We start from the raw sequence: 20,681 nt of genomic DNA, 5'->3' as shown, positions 1-20,681 counted from the left end.
GCCTCCACACACGCTAGGTGTCCGCGATAACATGCTCAACAAGCCACGTGATAAGATGCATGGATTAACGGTCTCAGATGCAGAGGCAACTGAGATTCATCCTCGCATTTTTTACATAAATTATCAGTATGCGGCACTCGCGTCGAGCGATGTTGGCAAACAGTGCCTGTTTTGTAAACATTTTTTGACCATCGCTGTTGTAGTTGACTGCAGTTTACTGTGATACATGTTAGTAAGGGTGTTTATGTGTAGATGTGAAAAGTCTTGTAATTGATGTTGGGGCAGGGCAGGTTTATTGTCTTTCCCTTGTCAGCACTGTTCTGAATATTGCGGCTGTTTAGCCATTTTAATTGGTTGAATTGCTCCATAGTGCTTTAAAATAGAAAATTCTCATGTAGAATTCAAATGTGGGAAGCCCGATTTAATCGCACGTGTGAGCCGCTCTGCGCTATCCAGTAACCGGAGATTGCACAGCACAACTTCAGGCTTCAGTCACTCCCGTGTCCTACATGAGAAGCGTATTTAGTACTTAAGAAGCAAGATGAATATCATAAGGTTTCTGCATTGCCTGACGGAAATGAATACGGACGTGGCTGGAATGAGAATTTTTAAATAAAATAAAGGTGCATCTTAAAAAATATATATACATTGATGTTAATGCGTTGAATCGATGACATCATATCGTTGGTGAGTTGATCGATGTATCGATCCAGATCGATGAATTGTTACACCCTCATTAATCAACATTATAACAAATGCTGTCGATTGAGCTTAACTTGTATTGAACCCGGAATATTCCTTTAAGCTATTTCAGAGCAAATACATCAATATCGAGGTATTTTGAATATCGTCAAAAGGCTGGAAAATATTGCTATATTATTAAGATACATCACCCAGCCCTACCATCATAATATCATACCAAGGTCACAGGGTTTATAAAACTTGCTTTCTCCATCCCTAATGTATCGCCCAGCCAACAAGTTGCACTTGAAAATACTGTATTTCCCAATCACCTGGCTTTTAGATCCAAAATCTGGAACAGGTTTATTTTTTTGGGAATATGACACTAGCGTTATATAAACAATTTTCTGTTCTGCTTTCCTGTTCTATCGCATTCATTTCTCCAAAACAAGCCCCCGAAAACCACAAATCAGTTGTTTGGCATCAGTATGCACTCTGCAGCTGTCTCCGCTGCCCTCCACGACTTCCAGGACTCACAAAAGGAGGAGGATACGGATTTGGGGGAGTTTTGGTATTTAATATGAAAGCATAGCGCTGTGGGCCCATAGGAAGCCATGTTAGCATGTTACCTCGTTTTTCAGTTGTTTCCTGTTTTGACTCCTCTCTCTTTCTTTCCACCATCTCTTTCTCCATCCCCTTCTGCCTATTGCACCTGCACATGTGGCTTAATTTGTGTCTGTGTGCTCTGGTGGGCAGAGGGAAAACATCTGGGGGCCATTCTTGATCATCTCCCCAGCCTCAACACTCAACAACTGGCATCAGGAGTTCTCTCGCTTTGTCCCCAAATTCAAGGTGAGTGTGGCAGCTGCACAAGGAAACACCTGGCTGCAGCCATGGAATCCTTTACATCTCCCTTTCTCTCTCTCTTGTGCTCTCTCTCAAACCTTTCATAAACCCATTGACCTGGGTTTATTTTCAGAACAATGGAAAATGTGTTTTTTCTTGCCCTTTGCATATTTTTGCTGTAAGGAAACGCATGACAGATAGTTGCACTTCTGGTCTGGTTTGAGTGATGACGCTTCAATCCTTAGGGGGCAGTGTTGTATCATTTTTAGTTTTCTCCACTAAAATCAGCAGTCTAAATATTCATTTCCTTTCAGTCAGACTTTATCCAAGTTGTGCAAATTATCTGTGTCTGAAATCCCATCCACAATAATAGCATGAGGTTTACAAAGAGATTATGAGTATGAAATATAATTTGGACTATCTGGCAGTTTGAAAGATCTTTTTCCACTTTTATTTAATTTGATCAGGTGAGTTTACATTGTCAGAAATCAACTTTTTTATTAAGGAGCAACACATTGTCCCCTTGAACTGATTTTCATGAGCATTTTTCAATAATAATAAAAAAAGTCACTTAACTAATTATGTAAGCATTTTTCCCTGAGCCCTGGTTAATTTCTGACTCTAAACATTTTCAACAAATTGTATTTCATATGTTATCTTATCTGTTGTCTCATTCTGTCTCACAGGTGCTACCATACTGGGGAAACCCTCATGATCGTAAAGTTATTAGAAAGTTTTGGAGCCAGGTAAACATGTCAACTATATTGCTCTAAAATATCAGATCAATTAGATAAAATCTCATAATTTTAGTCAACGGTATTTTATCATTTTCTGGCCCTCGTAGAAAACACTGTATACCCAGAATGCACCATTTCATGTGGTGATCACAAGTTATCAGCTGGTGGTGCAGGATGTGAAGTATTTCCAGTGGGTGAAATGGCAGTATATGATTCTAGATGAGGCCCAGGCGTTGAAAAGCAGCACCAGGTAATTATCACTTATTTACTGCTTTAGATAATGTACAATATTCCTGTTTCAATATATGCTATAACAGAGGTATAACATTTGAAAACATGCTGTCTAGTTTACAACTTTACCTTATATATGAAAATAATTGTCTGATTTAGTTTTAGACCAATTTGGGATTTTCAGTGTCAGATGATATCTAGAGAGCAGGGTGGCCAATAATCGATATAATGTTGATATCGGCCTAGTCAATATATTAATCTAACTCTGATCTGAATTCCTAGAAAACAGAGATCATATTACATATACTTCAGGAAAATTGGCTGGATCACACATTACACCAGTTTTTTGCAAATACCTCTATGAAATGTAAAAAAACGTTTTTACCATCAATTTTCAAAAAATGAAATGGAGCTTATAAAAAGCTTCAGAGAATCTACAGTACTACTGCATCTCAGATTTTCCAGACATAGGGCTCACTAGTCAGTTTAGTGACACTATGTCTGGGCTGGAACCCATCAGAGACTGAGGGCCTCTCGAGCTCTGAGTGTGAGTTTGTGCCTTTCTGGAGATGACAGCACATGTGCCAGCAGCTTCTGTTGTGGTGCAACATGATTTATTGCCCAATCACAGTCTTGACTGGGCGTCAAAGCAGCTTTCATGAGCTTTCAAGTCCCTAAAGTCTCCATAATCAATGAAAGACTTAACCGAGTCAGAGAAAATGCTCTGAAGAGAATCCTTGTGGGTTTATGAGTAGTATGAAGCACTGTTGTCATGTGGAGAGTTATATCTTCCATTAAGCTCGGCATGCTACTTGCTTGGGAGGTCTTAGGAACTGTGTCTGGTTCTTTTTGGCAGTGTACGATGGAAGATTCTTTTACAGTTCCAGTGCAGAAACCGCCTTTTGCTAACAGGGACGCCAATCCAGAACACAATGGCTGAGGTGAGTGTATTCACATTAGTTCTTGGTATCACCAACAACGCCACGATAAGATACGCATCACGAAACAGAGGTCAAGATACTATATGTATCACGATACATGTTAATTTTGTGTAATTCTGTACATGTTAAGTGTTTTGTGCTACCCTTGCTGTAGTTCAAAATATTCTGATTTTAAAGTGTGCAACAGGAAAGTCAAAGCCTCTTGGATTAAAAAGCTTGAGTCTCAACACAAGTCAAACACAACTCACTTCTACACACTGTTCTTGTATTCAAATGAAGAGTTGTCATCATAGCAAGAAACTTTAAGTAAATTTAATAGAATTCATGTAGCTTATATTTTAGACCACATTCATAAATACACAAGTAGAGTCACATATTATAGGCAGTGCAAAATATTCTGTGCTTTGGATCAAGTGAAAAGACATTTTAGCCTGCAATTGCATTTTCTTAATATAGTTAGTCTAACTCACCCTTGTATGTGATATCCACATGTGACTGCAGATCTTTGGCACGTTCCTCACCTCTGTTGAGAGCAGAGTGGGAAACTAACTTTTTTGACCCAGTTTTATCAACCACTTCGATTTTTATAGCCACCTGTACCCGATTCATATATATATATATATATATATATATATATATACAGTATATAGGCTATTCACAATCCATGTACAGTAAAATGCAAACTGCTGGATTTAAAGGCCCTGATATATTTAATTAAATCGAAGAAAGAACGGGTGATCTAAAACAAAATCTGGCCAAAAAGAAGGTGTTTTGTGTTTGGTGGAGTTTTGGTGGTTCATAACAGCTCACTTGGGCAAACTTTTAGGAAAACTTCTTACTAGCAGCTAAACACCTTCTTACTGCCATTGGTCCACTTCATCGGTAGGTGTGACCTGGAGCTGGACCTACTTTGAGGCCGACAGATAATTCTTGTTCATGGTGTTCAGTCAGTTAAAATATCAGTCAACATGAACACATTGGCGTTAGGAATGTAACGATACACAAATTTCACTGTACGATACGATACAATATGATACGAGCTCCCACAAACTTATTCAAGGATTCAACATAAATGTCTTTTTAATCATAAATGCCACAAAAGTGTCTGACATTGGCAACAAAAAGCAAATCTCTAAGTAACTTAACAGCACTGCATTTATTTTGTTTGACTGTTGAGAAAAACTCATATGAACTCATAATTTTCATGTTGTTCTTGAGAAAATAAGTTTGTCTACACTCAAATAATTTATATTTGTATAGCACTTTTCACAATACACTTAGTTTCAAAGCAGCTTTATAGAAAATCATGCCTCTTTGTCTGAAAGCTCCCTGTGAACAAGCTGAAGTGACTGTAGCATGGAAAAAACTCCTTTCAGTGTTATTTATTGGTGAAAAAAAAACTCGAGAGGAACCTGACTTCCGGTTTTACGACATATGTACATAATCCAATATTATTTAGCGCTTCACTTTGCATTACCAGCTTATAACGTGCGCAAGTGTTGTTCTCAAAGCTGTTTACATTTCAAAGTCAAAAGCAGATAACTATAAGTCTCATGTAATCACAGGTTTCTTACGTTGTTGATTTTTTGAATAAGCTGTTTTTTAATAATTATGACTTGTAACTTATGAGCGTCTTGCTGTGCATGTCACACTCAGTGTCGGCTGGGAGAGGCGGCTGTTAAACGTACTGCCTGCTGTTTCTGCCTCGCAAATCCACCGAGATACATGGTGATGTCAGCGTAAATAAAACGACATATTTGATGTACTGTAGCACCAGGACATGACACTGCTGTTTGGCAGATTCAACAAGCTGTACCGCTACAGTGCAATCTACTTGCCATTTGCCATCGATCATCACGCCTATGTACTGTAAGTGTGTTGCTCCGTTTTCCTGTGAGTGCTCAGCGCCACCTCTCTGAGAGGTTTTTTTATGTATCGTACAATACATAGGGTATTGTATAGTGAACGTCGTATCGTACGATACAATACACTACAATATTTTTTTACACCCCTAACTGGTGTGCAGTTGTTAGCAAACTGGTGCAAATTTACCTGCATCAAAAAGCCATTCACACGTCTGCCCATATTGAGGTATGCCCCTCTTATCATCATTCTTTAGGCTGAATGTTCAGCATACCAAATAGTATACCGTTGTTCAGCTGTTTCAAACTTCTTTTTACCCCTGAACGAAAAATGAAGAAGAACTTCTTTAAGTATTTCTGGGCCTTTAAATTTATTTAATCTCAAAACACATTGTGAAATGGCCCTAGATAATTTTCAATGATTAAAATATAGAATGAAACTGCAGGTCACTGACATGGAGAAGAAAAAAACTTGAGCTCCATTGAAAATCTCAACAAATCATACATTCACACTGGATGCCTTTCTTTTGTCTGTCCTTCAAAATATAATCAAATATGTTCCTTCAAGTGTACGTCTTTGTGTCTAAGAAAAAATATCTCTTGACAAATGTTACTGTTGTCCTGTTCAGATCTCTGGAGATCCGATCACAAGTGGACGGCGCTAAATACAGGTGCGAACCGGGTCCAAACGTACAGGACAGCAGGAAGATGAGCTAAATTACCTGCTGCACCTGTTCAAAAAGCACCTGCCCTTTGGCTAATTTCATACTCTGGTTGAGAGTGAAAGAAGCGCAAATCGCCGACTTTATCTTGATTATGTATTGGTAGATGGAAGTTTGATAAAGGCTTGTCGTGTTACAAAGTACTTTAGTTTTGCAGTATTTGGATATCGCGTGAGTCATGGCTCACTCCCAGCTGCCGAGTTTAGGCAAAAAGCCAAAATGCACATATATTTTAGCTTTTAGTTTTGCCAGCGATAACAAAAGTCTCCAATTTAAATGTGGTGGTGAACAAGTACTCAGGTGCTCGTAACAGCCAACTTGTGTTGGGTGATAGGTGTGATAGGCTACACTCAAGCTTTCAATGTGCGTCATAATATCAGTACAGACACCGCTGGATATTTTTAACACAGCCCTAATACAAATGGAAGATTGTCTGAGAATACATGTGTGTGCACATTTGAGTGCAGTACCACATAAAAATCTAACATCATTGTTCTTCCTCTCAGTTGTGGGCCCTGCTTCACTTCATCATGCCGACTCTTTTTGACTCTCACGAGGAGTTTAACGAGTGGTTCTCCAAGGACATTGAGAGTCATGCTGAGAACAAATCTGCTATTGATGAAAGTCAGTCATCTCTTTCGTTTAACTCGATTTAAGTTGTCATTCAATGTCTATTTATTCTTCTATCACTTTGGGAGGTTACAATATGTGTTTCGGACATTTAAATTTACACTAAAATGTTTAATAAAATGGCAGCAGCTCACAGAATTTACTGTGGTTTGCACTTTCAGACCAGCTTTCCAGATTGCACATGATCCTGAAACCTTTTATGCTGCGCAGAATAAAGAAGGACGTAGAGAACGAGCTATCTGACAAGGTACTGACCTACAATTTTTCAAACTGAATTGTGATTTCTAACACCCATCATTACCATTGTCATGGAAGATCTGGAAATACCAGGGAATTTTATTAAGTTGTCATTTCCAGGCATGGAAAAAGCATGGAAATTAATACAATATAAAAAAAATAATGGAAAAATCATGAAAATGTCTGTAGTTAATATATATTTTTCTAGTTATGCTCTGCTCTAAAATATTTTTTTGGGTGGAATTTGCTCTTTGTGATCACAGTCTCTATAAAATGACTATAACAGGGTTCCTATGCATCCTGGAAAACCTGGCATTTTTAAATGCAGTTTTCCAGTCATGGAAAATGAGAAAAATACCTAAATGTCCTGGAAAATCATGATTTGTCCTGGAAATGATTTTAGTATAATAAAACTGTGTGAATGTGTCACTAACAAGGTTTTTGTTACATGTACAAAAACATAGTAATAATCAGGACTCGGGATAGGTGTCAAATACAAACATTAATATTGTATTGTCACTGCCAGCGGCTGTGCATTGTGAAACAACATCAGTGGTTGACTGTCATGAACAAAGCCCTATCATGTACATTCTCTTCTCATCTGCTGTAATCTCTATTTTACTCTGACAAAATATTTTAAGTATTGAGAACTTTAGACTATGGAGACGGTCGGACCGCTGATTTAAAAAAAAAAAAAAAAAATTCACACCTCAAGGTGGTAGCGTTGTGACGCTGTCTTTACTGCTTACCTCAGGAGTCCGTTTATACTGCAGTTACCACATGTACACACCTTTGATTTCTGCGATGCGGAAAACACAGACGTCCAGTCGTTGAATGCGCAATTAATCAAATTAAAATTGCAATATGTCCTAGTTTGATTATTAAACCACAAAAGGCTGTGATTTAATTGAATAAATATATAATCTGCATGTGCTGGGTGGTAGAAGATGGAGAGCAGAGTACTCTGCACAGCACATAAAGACTATATATTTCTCTATTTAAATCAGAGCTTTTGGGGATTAATAATCACAGTGGGCCATGTAGCAAACTTCTTATCCAGAGGTGAGAAACTACCATCAAAAACACTCAAACAGCAAAATACAAACTGGATTTAAATGGACACATGAAATGGAGAAGAAAACAAAAATATATTACTACTGTATAGGAATGTAATGTTTACTGTAATTAAATAATAATAATAATAATTTATTAAAGCAATATCTCACATTTGTGATGCTCCTTACTGCAGCACTTCATTTGACAAAAGAATCTTTAGTAATTAAAATAGTTCTATTTTAAATGTATTTAAATTTTAATTCTTTGATTAGACACTATTTTGGTAATACAATAAGTAAACTGTTGAATACAGAATGAAAAAAAAATCAAATTACCACAACATCGTGACCTCTTGTGTGTTTTTGCTTAAATATTACACACTTTGGGCACATAAAATGTCCTGGAAAATTGTGCCATGAAAAGAGTGGGAAGCCTGTATAATAATCCAGTAATCACGGACAAATGGAAAAGTCATGGACATTCATTCTTTTCACAAAAAAAAGTGTGAACACTTTTCATCATAAAGTGTTTTAATGTGAATGTATATGATGTTTTTTTTATTTATCTTTTTTTTATTTTTTTACATTTTTTATGTATTTATTTGTATTGATTTTCTCCCCAATTTGGAATGCCCAATTCCTAATGCGCTCTAAGTCCTTGTGGTGGCGTAGTGTCTCGCCTCAATCCATGTGGCAGAGAACGAATCTCAGTTGCCTCCGCGTCTGAGACTGTCAATCCACGCATCTTATCACGTGGCTTGTTAAGCGCGTTACCGTGGAGACATAGCGCATGTGGAGGCTTCATGCTATTCTCTGTGGCATCCATGCACAACTCACCACGTGCCCCACCGAGAGTGAACCACATTATAGCGACCACGAGGAGATTACCCCATGTGACTCTACCCTCCCTAGCAACCGGGCCAATTTGGTTGCTTAGGAGACCTGGCTGGAGTCACTCAGCATGCCCTGGATTCGAACTTGCGACTTCAGGGGTTATAGTCAGCGTCTTTACTCGCTGAGCTACCCAAGCCTGAATGTGTATGATGTTGATGTTGTTTATTTTTCAAACCTTCATCTTAGATTGAAATCCTGACATACTGCCAGTTGACCAGCAGGCAAAGGCTGCTGTACCAGGCTCTGAAGAACAAGATTTCCATCGAGGACCTGCTGCAGTCTTCAATGGGCACGGCCCAGCAGTCCCACAGTACCACCAGCAGCCTCATGAACCTCGTCATGCAGTTCAGGAAGGTCGGTGGATGCACTTAAAGCAAGTTTAGCAGCATTATAGGCTGTGCGTTCTTTCAAACTCTGTGAGGTCTTCTAGTAAGGCACTGTGTGTGTTGTTCTCGATTTATACTTGAAGGTTTGTAACCACCCAGACCTGTTTGAGCGTAGGGAAATACACTCGCCTTTCCACATGTCCCTAAAGCCCTTCATCATGTCCAAGTTCCTGTTCCGACATGGCCTCCTCTACAATTTAACCAAGTGAGTTGATCTCCATGTAGCTCCAATGAACTCCATATTTTACCTCATTCAGAATGGTTCCTCTCCAGTTGTAAGCCTTATTGATTCCTTTTCCCTTCAAAATAGTTTTTATGCTTCACATTTAAAAGTTTTGACAGGCTTTGAATTACATATGAGACTTTTTCCTTGGTTTATTCATGTTCTCTCTTCTCTCCTCAGACTGAAGCAGACTCTGCTTTCACCTTTTTCTGCACACCATATTCAACAATCCTTGTTTCACAGAAAAGGTATGTCTCTTACACATTAATATTCCTCAACTGTCATTTTATTATAACAAAGTTTCATTCATCATCTCTGATGTTCATCTGTTTGATCTGTGATGATTCAGGTGATGATGAAAGCAGCAGCTTTTCTTTCTTGCGGTTCATCAGTGTGTCTCCTGCTGAGATGTCTAACATAATGCTCCAGGGGACTCTAGTGAGGTCAGTTACATCATTGTTACACAAAGAATTGTATTCATTGTAGCATACTAAATTACTTAATGACGATACTTTATGCCTATTACTTGATGCACTACTAGGGGCCTGGGTAGAAAGATGCTGGCTACCACCCCTGGAGTTCACTAGTTCACTAGTTCGAATCACAGGGTGTGCTGAGTAACTCCAGCCAGGTCTCCTGGCCCGGTTGCTAGAGAGGGTAGAGTCACATGGGGTAACCTCCTCATGGTCGCTATAATGCGGTTCGTTCTCGGTTGGGGCGTGTGGTGAGTTGAGCATGGATGCCACGGTGGATGGCGTGAAGCCTCCACACGCGCTATGTCTCCGTGGCAACGCACTCGACAAGCCACGTGATAAGATGCGTGGGTTGACGGTCTCAGACGCGGAGGCAGCTGGGATTCGTCCTCCGCCACCCGGATTGAGGCGAATCACTACACGACCACGAGGACTTAAAAGCGCATTGGGAATTGGGAATTCCAAATTGGGTGAAAAAAAAAAAAAAGATGCACTACTAGTCAAACGTTTGGATATACCTTCTTATTTTTTGATATTGCTATTTTTCACAGTTAAGAATAGTAGTAAAGTAACTCAAATGGAAACATGGGAATTACTGTATGTAGTGACCAAAATTATATTTTAGCTTTTTCGAAAGAGTCAACCTTTGCCTTGTTTACAGCTCTGCACACTCTAGACCATGTATTTTCACATTTTTGATGCCAAGGACAGCAGAAATATAGCTGTTACCCCGGTAACGCCTGTACACAAAGCAGCCCTGCGCTTATAAACACTACTTTATTAGGCATTATACAGACAAAAGATTAAAAGAAAATGCCATCGAAACTTTTCTGAAGACAGTCAGTTCCCTTTCAGAGATACATTTATATAAAACATTCATAAAGGTATTGCATTCAAGGGCTTTATTTAAAGTCTTCAGAAGTCATAATCACTATGAGAGCACTTGGATTTCATCACGAGACATTCTGTATATTTTATACTACTTGTCATGTTTTAAATAAAGTGTTGTGGCTGCAAATCTGCCTGTTATGTTTTTATATTGCCAACAAATGGTTATGGTATATTGTTGAGAAGGTTTAGAAAAGGCACACACATTTAGAGGCAATATTGGGTAATTTCAAACTTGTTGCGCTACAAAACATGAGATTAATCGTGAATCATTTTAATTTACTGACAACCCTCAAACATTTAAACAGTAATTTTACATATGAATCTTTCTGGATATGAAATGATAATGAAATGATTTACTTACCTTTCCTTGTGGTTTTTGAAATGTCTGATGAAATTTGAGGTTGTGGTGGTTGTATATTTTTTGCGTTGTATATTGTGCATCTGGCAAATATTTTTTTATTCACACGGTCCAATTTGAAATCTTTATATCCAGAGGAGATTATTTTGGGAACTTGACAATCATCTGTCATTTTGGCGCATTGTGAGCGCAGCGTTAACTGCGCAGATGCAGATCAGTAGTGCTGGACGGCTTACAATTTTGCATATGAATTAATTGATGTCGCAATGTTTTTTAAAACACATTTCATTAGTGTTTATAATAAGTTATTGAAATTAATAATAATAAAAAACATTCAAGTCATTGTCGAGTCATGCAGTTCAAGTCAAGTCAAGTCTCGAGTCGCTGGTTCTCAAGTCAAAGTCAAGTCAAGTCATTTTCTTCATTTAGTCAAGCAAGTCACAAGTCCTTAAATTTGCGACTCGAGTCATACTCGAGTCAAGTCATGTAGCTCGAGTCCCCCATCTCTGGTAAATACAGTTTTTTTACTTTTATGAACACTTTTTTTTCTTTCTCTGAAACATTGCATAGACCCCCTAGCACCCCCTTGCGGCCCCCAGTTTGAAAACCCCTACTCTAGGCATTCTTTCAACCAACTTCATGAGGTGCCACCTGAAATGCTTTTTATACAATATTAAAGGAGTTCTCATGTATTTTGGCTGCTTTTCAGAAGTTAAACTTGTGTAATGAAGAGTCTTGTTTGCTTGTTGTCAGATGCACTACAGTAGAGACAGGAGAAAGTCAGTCTAGTTTTATAGCTATGTTTCGACAGTAAAATGGCATCTTTTCCTCTCTGCTCAGGTGGTTAGCTCTTTATCTGTCCTTCAAGTCAGCCTACCGGCTCCATCACCAGCGCCTGTGGGATGAGGTGGAACAGGATAACCAGGCTGACGGAAGAGCCCTGTGTCTTTCACACAAAGATCTCATCTTGTGGCTCAATCGGCCAACATCTTTCCCAAACGTCCAAAACAGTCGTGTCCTACAGGTGAGTTATTCCTCTGTTCTTCACAGTCACTTTGTCCTGCCTTATTAGACTGCCTTATGACCATATATAAATTTATTGTGTACATTGCTGTAACAAGACTGTACTGACATTTAGTATTATAACCGTGTCCTTCCATATGCTGTAATTTGTAAACAACCTTGTGTCAGAACTGTCATATTACAAAAGGTAAGAATATGTTGTCCTTATTTATTTTAGAAATTATGACACCAGATACAACAGCTTTTCAGCCCTGATATACAGTGTTTATAGTCTCTCAGAGCCAGACTTTTGACTACTGCCATAAATTCTGGTCCACTTTGCAGTTTATTCAGGAAGTAACCACCTGACTGGCATAAAAAGCGACCAACCACAGTTTTGTTTTTACATACCATATAAATACCACAATATACCAGCAGTGAAAGATATTTTGGAACATCAGTCTCCCATAAAGGTTGTACAAAAAACATAATAAATGCTGATCATATCACAGACAACTTACAAAACAAAGTGTTTTGCTTGTGGACATCAAGTTTACTTGCTATTATTAAACACTTAAAGCAAAATTCTGAATATCAAACAAAATTCCCTCAAAGATGTTATTCCACGAACATAGCAAAATTGCAACATTTCTGTTTTCTTCCTCATCATATCAACCATGAGCCTTTTAAATGTTATTTTGTTTCTGGCCAGACTGATATACAGGTGCATCTCAATAAATTAGAATGTCGTGGAAAAGTTCATTTATTTCAGTAATTCAACTCAAATTGTGAAACTTGTGTATTAAATAAATTCAATGCACACAGACTTAAGTAGTTTAAGTCTTTGGTTCTTTTAATTGTGATGATTTCGGCTCACATTTAACAAAAACCCACCAATTCACTATCTCAAAAAATTAGAATACATCATAAGACCAATAAAAAAAACATTTTTAGCGAATTGTTGGCCTTCTGGAAAGTATGTTCATTCACTGTATATGTACTCAATACTTGGTAGGGGCTCCTTTTGCTTTAATTACTGCCTCAATTCGGCGTGGCATGGAGGTGATCAGTTTGTGGCACTGCTGAGGTGGTATGGAAGCCCAGGTTTCTTTGACAGTGGCCTTCAGCTCATCTGCATTTTTTGGTCTCTTGTTTCTCATTTTCTTCTTGACAATACCCCATAGATTCTCTATGGGGTTCAGGTCTGGTGAGTTTGCTGGCCAGTCAAGCACACCAACACCATGGTCATTTAACCAAATTTTGGTGCTTTTGGCAGTGTGGACAGGTGCCAAATCTTGCTGGAAAATGAAATCAGCATCTTTAAAAAGCTGGTCAGCAGAAGGAAGCATGAAGTGCTCCAAAATTTCTTGGTAAACGGGTGCAGTGACTTTGGTTTTCAAAAAACACAATGGACCAACACCAGCAGATGACACTGCACCCCAAATCATCACAGACTGTGGAAACTTAACACTGGACTTCAAGCAACTTGGGCTATGAGCTTCTCCACCCTTCCTCCAGACTCTAGGACCTTGGTTTCCAAATGAAATACAAAACTTGCTCTCATCCGAAAAGAGGACTTTGGACCACTGGACAACAGTCCAGTTCTTCTCCTTAGCCCAGGTAATACGCCTCTGACGTTGTCTGTGGTTCAGGAATACAACAACTGTAGCCAAATTCCTTGACACGTCTGTGTGTGGTGGCTCTTGATGCCTTGACCCCAGCCTCAGTCCATTCCTTGTGAAGTTCACCCAAATTCTTGAATCGATTTTGCTTGACAATCCTCATAAGGCTGCGGTTCTCTCGGTTGGTTGTGCATCTTTTTCTTCCACACTTTTTCCTTCCACTCAACTTTCTGTTAACATGCTTGGATACAGCACTCTGTGAACAGCCAGCTTCTTTGGCAATGAATGTTTGTGGCTTACCCTCCTTGTGAAGGGTGTCAATGATTGTCTTCTGGACAAATGTCAGATCAGCAGGTCTTCCCCATGATTGTGTAGCCTAGTGAACCAAACTGAGAGACCATTCTGAATGCTCAGGAAACCTTTGCAGGTGTTTTGAGTTGATTAGCTGATTGGCATGTCACCATATTCTAATTTTTTGAGATAGTGAATTGGTGGGTTTTTGTTAAATGTGAGCCAAAATCATCACAATTAAAAGAACCAAAGACTTAAACTACTTCAGTCTGTGTGCATTGAATTTATTTAATACACGAGTTTCACAATTTGAGTTGAATTACTGAAATAAATGAACTTTTCCATGACATTCTAATTTATTGAGATGCACCTGTATACCTGTGGGTCCATTTTTCCCTCCAGTGCAACTCAATTTTGTTATAGGTCGCACCGGTGCTTCTACAGAGTTGGCCTATTCTCTCTCTCTCTGATTATGCTCTGCCATTTTCTGTTGTGAATACAAGTTAAGCTAAATCAACAGCATTTGTGTCATAATGATTCATTCCTCCTTTTATTTAAAAAAAAAAAAAAAAAAAAAAAAAGCAAAACTCGAGGTTACAGTGAGGTACTTACAATGGAATTGAATGGGGCCAATTTTTGGAGGGTTTAAAGGCAGAAATGTGGAGCTAATAATGTTATAAAAGCACTTGCATTAATTATTTTGTTAAAACTTGTGTATTATTTGAGCTGTAATGTTTTTTTCTTTAGTTTGTCATTTTTACAGTCGTTTTAGGGTTTGTTGACAACATTGTCATGGAAACGAAGTTGTAAAATTGGCTATAACTTTACACAGAAAATGTTTGTAAGTGATTTTATCACACTAAAATCATGTTTACACACATATCCTTTATATCTTGTGGTTATACTTCTAAAAAAGTGAGTTTACAAATGCTTTCAATTGAGCTTAACTTTTATTGAACCTGGAACATTCCTTTAACTTTTACCTTTTATAGATGTTACTACCAGTAACAAAATCAATGCCTTACTTTCGAATGTGCATTTCAGTGGGACAAAATATATAATATTATTGGTAATTGCACTTATTTTTGTAAAAAAGTTATAATATCACTTTTATTATTAGTTTCTGTCTTTTTCAATTTGATGGCCCTCAAACCTCACCGATGCTACCATCTGTAGAACTTTGTGCCACTGTTTTATTTATTTTGTAAATGTTTTGGTCTTGCGTTCACTGTTTTGTGAGGGTTAAGCAAAACTGAGGAGCAGGGTGAGTGAGTGAGCAGGTCTACTCCTTCCTTGGGTTACCCCATGGAACCAGCTTAAATGACCCTCAACTGTCATTAGTTGGAAGGGCTCATATTTCGGTCTACACGCACTCAGCGCCTCCTTTCTGTTGAAGCCTATTTCCATTCACCCACAAGGCACTCAAAAGCTGTCATATATTAAATGCTGATGGGAATATCAAAGCTTCAAACTGATAATTGGAAACAGAGAGGAAAAAGAATAGAAGAAGTGGTTCTGGATGTCCCAGTCGGCTACAGTGTCGTCCCCAGGTATTTAGTCTTTCTATAGTCTTTCTATAGCACACAAGGCCAAACAGTGGCAGGGGTTAACCTGCTGTAAAGTGCTTTAGTGTGCTGGTGTGTGTTGAAGCTGCGGAATTTGTGTTCCAAAGGTGCTGACTGAGGTGTAATATTATCCACTTCCCACTCCGGGTCTTCTACCACACAGCGTCTCCTAGCTCCACTGGGGCATGTACAGGGAACTCAACACCACAACACACCGCTCTCCCTGTGGAAATGTGGATTGGCCCATATCGAACACTCAGCATCATGAGAAAGGCCTAATGTTGGCCTCTAAGACCCAAAAGAACCTTTACCCATAGCTGCAAGTGCTTCTGGCAAAAGCTAAAGCACCTGCATCTTTCTTGGATTTCCAAATCTCCCCCATACTCCCTAATGTGTTCCATATAAGAGCAGTTCAGTTTTCTCCAAATAATGAGAATATGTAACATGGTGTGATTTGTCAAAAGCACATCCTGTGCTGATAGAAGACTGAGTGGCGAGGCTTGGATGGACTGTATATTTTTATATAGGTTTTAAGATTTCGTTTTATAAAAGGGGGCCTGGGTAGCTCAGCGAGCAAAGATGCTGACTACCACCCCTGGAGTGACTCCAGCCAGGACTCCTAAGCAACCAAATTGGCCCGGTTGCTAGGGAGGGTAGAGTCACATGGGGTAACCCCCTCTTGGTCTCTATAATGTGGTTCTCGCTCTCGGTGGGGTGCATGGTGAGTTGTGCGTGGTTGCCGTGGAGAATAGCGTGGGCCTCCACAGGTGCTATGTCTCCGCGGTAACGCGCTTAATAAGCCACGTGATAAGATGCATGAATTGATGGTCTCAGACGCGGAGGCAACTGAGATTCGTCCTCCGCCACCCAGAGTGAGGCGAGTCACTACACCACCACGAGGACTTAGAGTGCACTGGGAATTGGGCTTTCCAAATTGGAGAGAAAAAGGGGAGAAAATCAAAAAGAAAGAAAAAAAAAATTTGTATTATAAACCAAACTTTTATGCTTGCGTTGGGAAGGTTATTGCTCACAAGGCAGTGCTGAGCACAACTCGTTCCCAGTCTCCAAATTTAAAGTTGCGTTTTGTTATTTGGAGTATTTCTTGAGGCCAAAGCTGAACATGAACCAAATCCTCCTCATCAAAGAGTTGCTCTTTGCCAATTTAGTTTGCCTGTGTATTGTTTTATGGAAATAAGCATTTGATTTATTTGTATCAATTGATTTATGGCCTCAGGCACCCAAAGCTGTGAGAATCTCAACGGACCAGATGCTTTTGTCTAGTTGATACCTCATCTATGTTTGCATGGTCACTGTCATTGATGTCTTGGCCAGAGTTTTCAGCTGTGTCGCCCCCAGCCTGTGGTTTCTGAAACGATTGGAGTCGAGACAGCAGCTCTCTAGACACAAACACATGCTGAGCCTACTGCACGTCATGCTTTCTTTCTTTCTTTCTTTCTTTTGCTCTATCTTTCGCACTTCCTTGCTTTTTTCTTGCTTTCTTTTTCTTTCTAATTTTCTTTCATTTTAATTCATTATTTCTTTCTCTTATTCTTTGTCGCTCTTTCATTCTTTCTAACTTTATTCCTTGCATTTTCTTTTTTTATTGCTATTTTCTTGCTTTTTCTATTTTTCATTCTTGCTTGATTTCTTTCTTGCTTTTATTCTTTTTTGATTGTTTTTCTTGTTTTCTTTCTGCTTCCTTGTCTTTTGCTCTTTTTTTGTGCTTTCTTTTATTCTTTATTATTCTTGCTTTTTTCTGGCTTTCTTGGTTGCTTGATTTCTTTCTTTCTCCTTGCTTCCATTTGTTCTTTCTGTTTTTTCTTTTGCTCTTTCTTGCTTACATCTCTCTCTCTCCCTCTCCACATGCCCTTCACACTTCATCCTTCATTAGTCCTTAGTCTCCACTAAATGAAGAAGACAGGTTTGTTTATGCATGTCACTTGTGTCAGTGCTGGCAGGAAACAGGCTGATGTATAGGCTGCTTCTTATGATTCATGCGGGTCATTAAAGGTGTAGTTCTGCCTGTGAACCTGTGTGGAGGTCTCTTACCACTATGGTCTCATTTAGGGTATCACTTCAGCTAAAAATTAGCTCTTGGCTTATGACAAATGGAGCTGTTGAGATGGGAATTGGGTTTACATTTGATTAGGAGTAACTCATGGTAGAGTGAAAGGAGATCACTAGGAGGTGCTGCAGGTCCATGTATGCCTATTTGACTAATTAAAATGCTGTCTGTAAAAACAGCCACCCCCAACCCCCCACACAAACTTAGTCATACGTGTTGACAATTTGACAAATCGCGATTCGGTAGAATAATATATAATATGCTACACTGACTTTTTTGCTTTCTTTCTGGCAGGATTTGGTATTTACGTCCACAGGACCAGGGCTAGTCTGTCACACCGATGTGCTGATTCACAGCAGACGCTCCTCCACTCACACGTTCAGACCCTGCCAACCCACTCAGCCACCCAAGTTTTTATTCACCGTCACACCCAGGGTAAACCACACATACAAACACACCCTTTCTCTGAAAAAATATCCCAATGGAACATATTAACTGGCAGAACCTTTGCTCAGTTCAGAGGTTTGAACTAAATCCATTGCAACACTGATTTCTATATCCAGTAACTGTTTTCTATATCCAGTAACTGTTTTCAGTTGGCAAGAGACTAAAAATCATCAAAGTGGGTTTTTACTGATGGGTGGCCAGCTGCTGACAGGGATCTCCCACTGTATAAGAAACAAACTTGCTATCAAAAATAAATGACCTGTTCTCTTGTGTGGGCCACACTATGGGCCTGGTTTATTTATCCTCGTTAACTCCCGACAGATCTTCAGCTCAGCTGATCAGAACCCCGGTGGAGAGTAAACAAACAACACAAGCCCACCAGTGAGAAATCAGAGGTCTTGGTTAAGGGCTGCTTCTCTGGCCGTGAATTTGCGGCCCATCAAAACCACACTTTGGGATAGTCTCGAGATATTTTGAATCTGCATATTTGGTACTGGAGGGAACTTTGTAGTCAAGACTTACAACATCCTTTGTTGGTCCTAAAACTACATTCCTATCAAAGGTGGTATTTGTGTTTTTACTGATCGGATAGCTATCTGATCGTGAAAAGACAAAGTTGAAATACCCTGATAGATGGCAAACTGATCACTCAGTGTGTACAAAACCCAACTCCTTCAAGTGTAAGTGCATCTGGTTGTTCAGGCCACTTATATGTAAACTTCACTCCTCCCAAATCGAGCTATGTCAGCATACGGAAGTTTGGGAGCCCAAAGAAATTGTGTCACATAACATTGCGTTTTGTAACACAGTTTTCAAAGCAATTTAAGCCGCTTTCTGTACAGCAAAATTTTGCTTCCCGGCATTTGCATCATAACAGAAGTGTTATATTTGCAAATAGCGTGGAATAGTAGAAAGTATTTATAAAGATTTGCGGGGTGTAAATTGTAAATGGAATGTGCATAGCCAATTGGATTGCAATCCGATAAATCAAGATGCATGAAGTGACAAGTGTAAATAGGTCCAAAAAATATTTTTCAAACCCTTTAGCCTAACCGTAACCCTAAATCTAAAATCTTTAAAATCTGATTGGTTGATAGAACTGCTGTTCCAGGTCCAGCAAAGAATGTTGATCCAGACAAACATCCTACTTGGATAAATCACATTAAGTTAGTCGAGACATTAATCTTTTATATGTGACCAATGTGGTTGTACTTAAACAGATCCATGATGTTAATGGTTCAGTCATGTATGATGAACTGTTTTCCTCAAACATCTGCTGTTAACTTGGCTAATGTGAGTATGAGCATGATATATATATATATATATATATATATATATATATATATATATATATATATATATATATATATATATATATATGTGCATTTTCCCGGCTCTGAGAGTTGGGGTTGTGTCTGGCCTCATGGCTTTGCTGTGAGAATTGGCACTGTGTTGGCACCAGCCCCTAGGCACCAGGGACATATGGGCACTGTGGGAAAGTGATAAGATAGATTAGTACCCATTTTTTCTCTTTATTCATGAGGGACTCTTGACCTTGTTGGCTTTTTAAGGCCACATCTGCGTGTTTGTGCTCCTATTGGTCAGCTGTTCGCTACAAAACTAGAAGCCCGGCCAAGCTGAGCTGTTTTTCATCAGAGATAAGAATGAAAGGAAGATAATATCATCCGCTTGTCAGCAGGCCATAAAATTCTCCATGAAACTATAAGAGGGATAAAGAGAGAGAGGGAGAGTTTGCAGGGAAAAGAGAAACGGAGAATGGAAGGGATTGTGAGTGGTGTGAATCATACAGGAAATGGTCATCTGTTACTCAAAGGCCTGTTAGCGTTGTTAGCACCAGTGACCTATGCCATGCTTTCCTGCCAGAGCAGCAGGGTTCGGACAAAATGTCAGAAAGACCGGGTTGTGCGTGCATGTGTGTGCGTACGACAACTGCATTGCAAAAAATAATTTTCTTAAACAGTATATTTCATTTGTTTTCCTGGAACAATATCTAAAAATCCTTAAAACGAGAGATTTACTTGAGAAGTCAAATTATATTAAGACTGGTTTTCAGAGAAATCTGCCAGAATTTAGTGAGATTTATGCTTAAAAAAAGAAAAGAAAAAAACTATTTGCCAATGGGGTAAGAAACATTTCTTATTTTTATCAGAACTATCAAAATTGAACAAGCCATACAGGTTTGGTACAACATGATGGTGAGTCAATGATGACGAAATTTAAATTTTTTGGTGAACTGTCCCTTTAAGTCTTGTTCTCTGACAACAAACTTAGTATATTATGTCATTTTGCTTCTAAAGTAAATGCATCTTTTTTTAAGGGATGTTAAGATATTTTCACTAGCACACAAGACAAACTCACTGGGTAAGAAAATGATTTTTTGCAGTTTGAAATTGACTTCTCTCTCTCCCCTTGAGATCTAATTTGTTCAGTGTTTCGTATCAACAAAAAGAATGAATAGAGAAATAGAAGCCAATTAACTGGAGGGAAGATACTATGCAGTT

The 20,681-nt window shown here is 38.9% G+C and overlaps 1 protein-coding gene across 3 annotated transcripts in view; it reads left to right on the top strand.

Annotated features, from left to right (window-relative positions):
* Nucleotides 1-20,681, top strand: part of LOC127410079 (chromatin-remodeling ATPase INO80-like) — a 67,976-nt gene that overhangs the window by 13,437 nt on the left and 33,858 nt on the right. For 2 of the 3 annotated variants that reach the window (XM_051645132.1, XM_051645131.1), the window contains exons 15-26: nucleotides 1,438-1,533; nucleotides 2,214-2,273; nucleotides 2,372-2,514; nucleotides 3,352-3,436; nucleotides 6,527-6,644; nucleotides 6,812-6,897; nucleotides 9,023-9,190; nucleotides 9,306-9,427; nucleotides 9,626-9,693; nucleotides 9,795-9,888; nucleotides 12,008-12,191; nucleotides 18,007-18,147. In XM_051645132.1, coding sequence (XP_051501092.1) covers nucleotides 1,438-1,533; nucleotides 2,214-2,273; nucleotides 2,372-2,514; nucleotides 3,352-3,436; nucleotides 6,527-6,644; nucleotides 6,812-6,897; nucleotides 9,023-9,190; nucleotides 9,306-9,427; nucleotides 9,626-9,693; nucleotides 9,795-9,888; nucleotides 12,008-12,191; nucleotides 18,007-18,147 — 1,365 coding nt within the window. The remainder of the gene's footprint in view (nucleotides 1-1,437; nucleotides 1,534-2,213; nucleotides 2,274-2,371; nucleotides 2,515-3,351; nucleotides 3,437-6,526; nucleotides 6,645-6,811; nucleotides 6,898-9,022; nucleotides 9,191-9,305; nucleotides 9,428-9,625; nucleotides 9,694-9,794; nucleotides 9,889-12,007; nucleotides 12,192-18,006; nucleotides 18,148-20,681) is intronic. The other variant, XM_051645133.1, reaches the window with a different exon arrangement.

Source organism: Myxocyprinus asiaticus, chromosome 19, assembly GCF_019703515.2.
Source record: "Myxocyprinus asiaticus isolate MX2 ecotype Aquarium Trade chromosome 19, UBuf_Myxa_2, whole genome shotgun sequence".
NCBI classification, from domain to species: domain Eukaryota; kingdom Metazoa; phylum Chordata; class Actinopteri; order Cypriniformes; family Catostomidae; genus Myxocyprinus; species Myxocyprinus asiaticus.
Note: the sequence above shows the minus strand (reverse complement) of the source record. Positions and strands in the feature narration are given on the sequence as shown.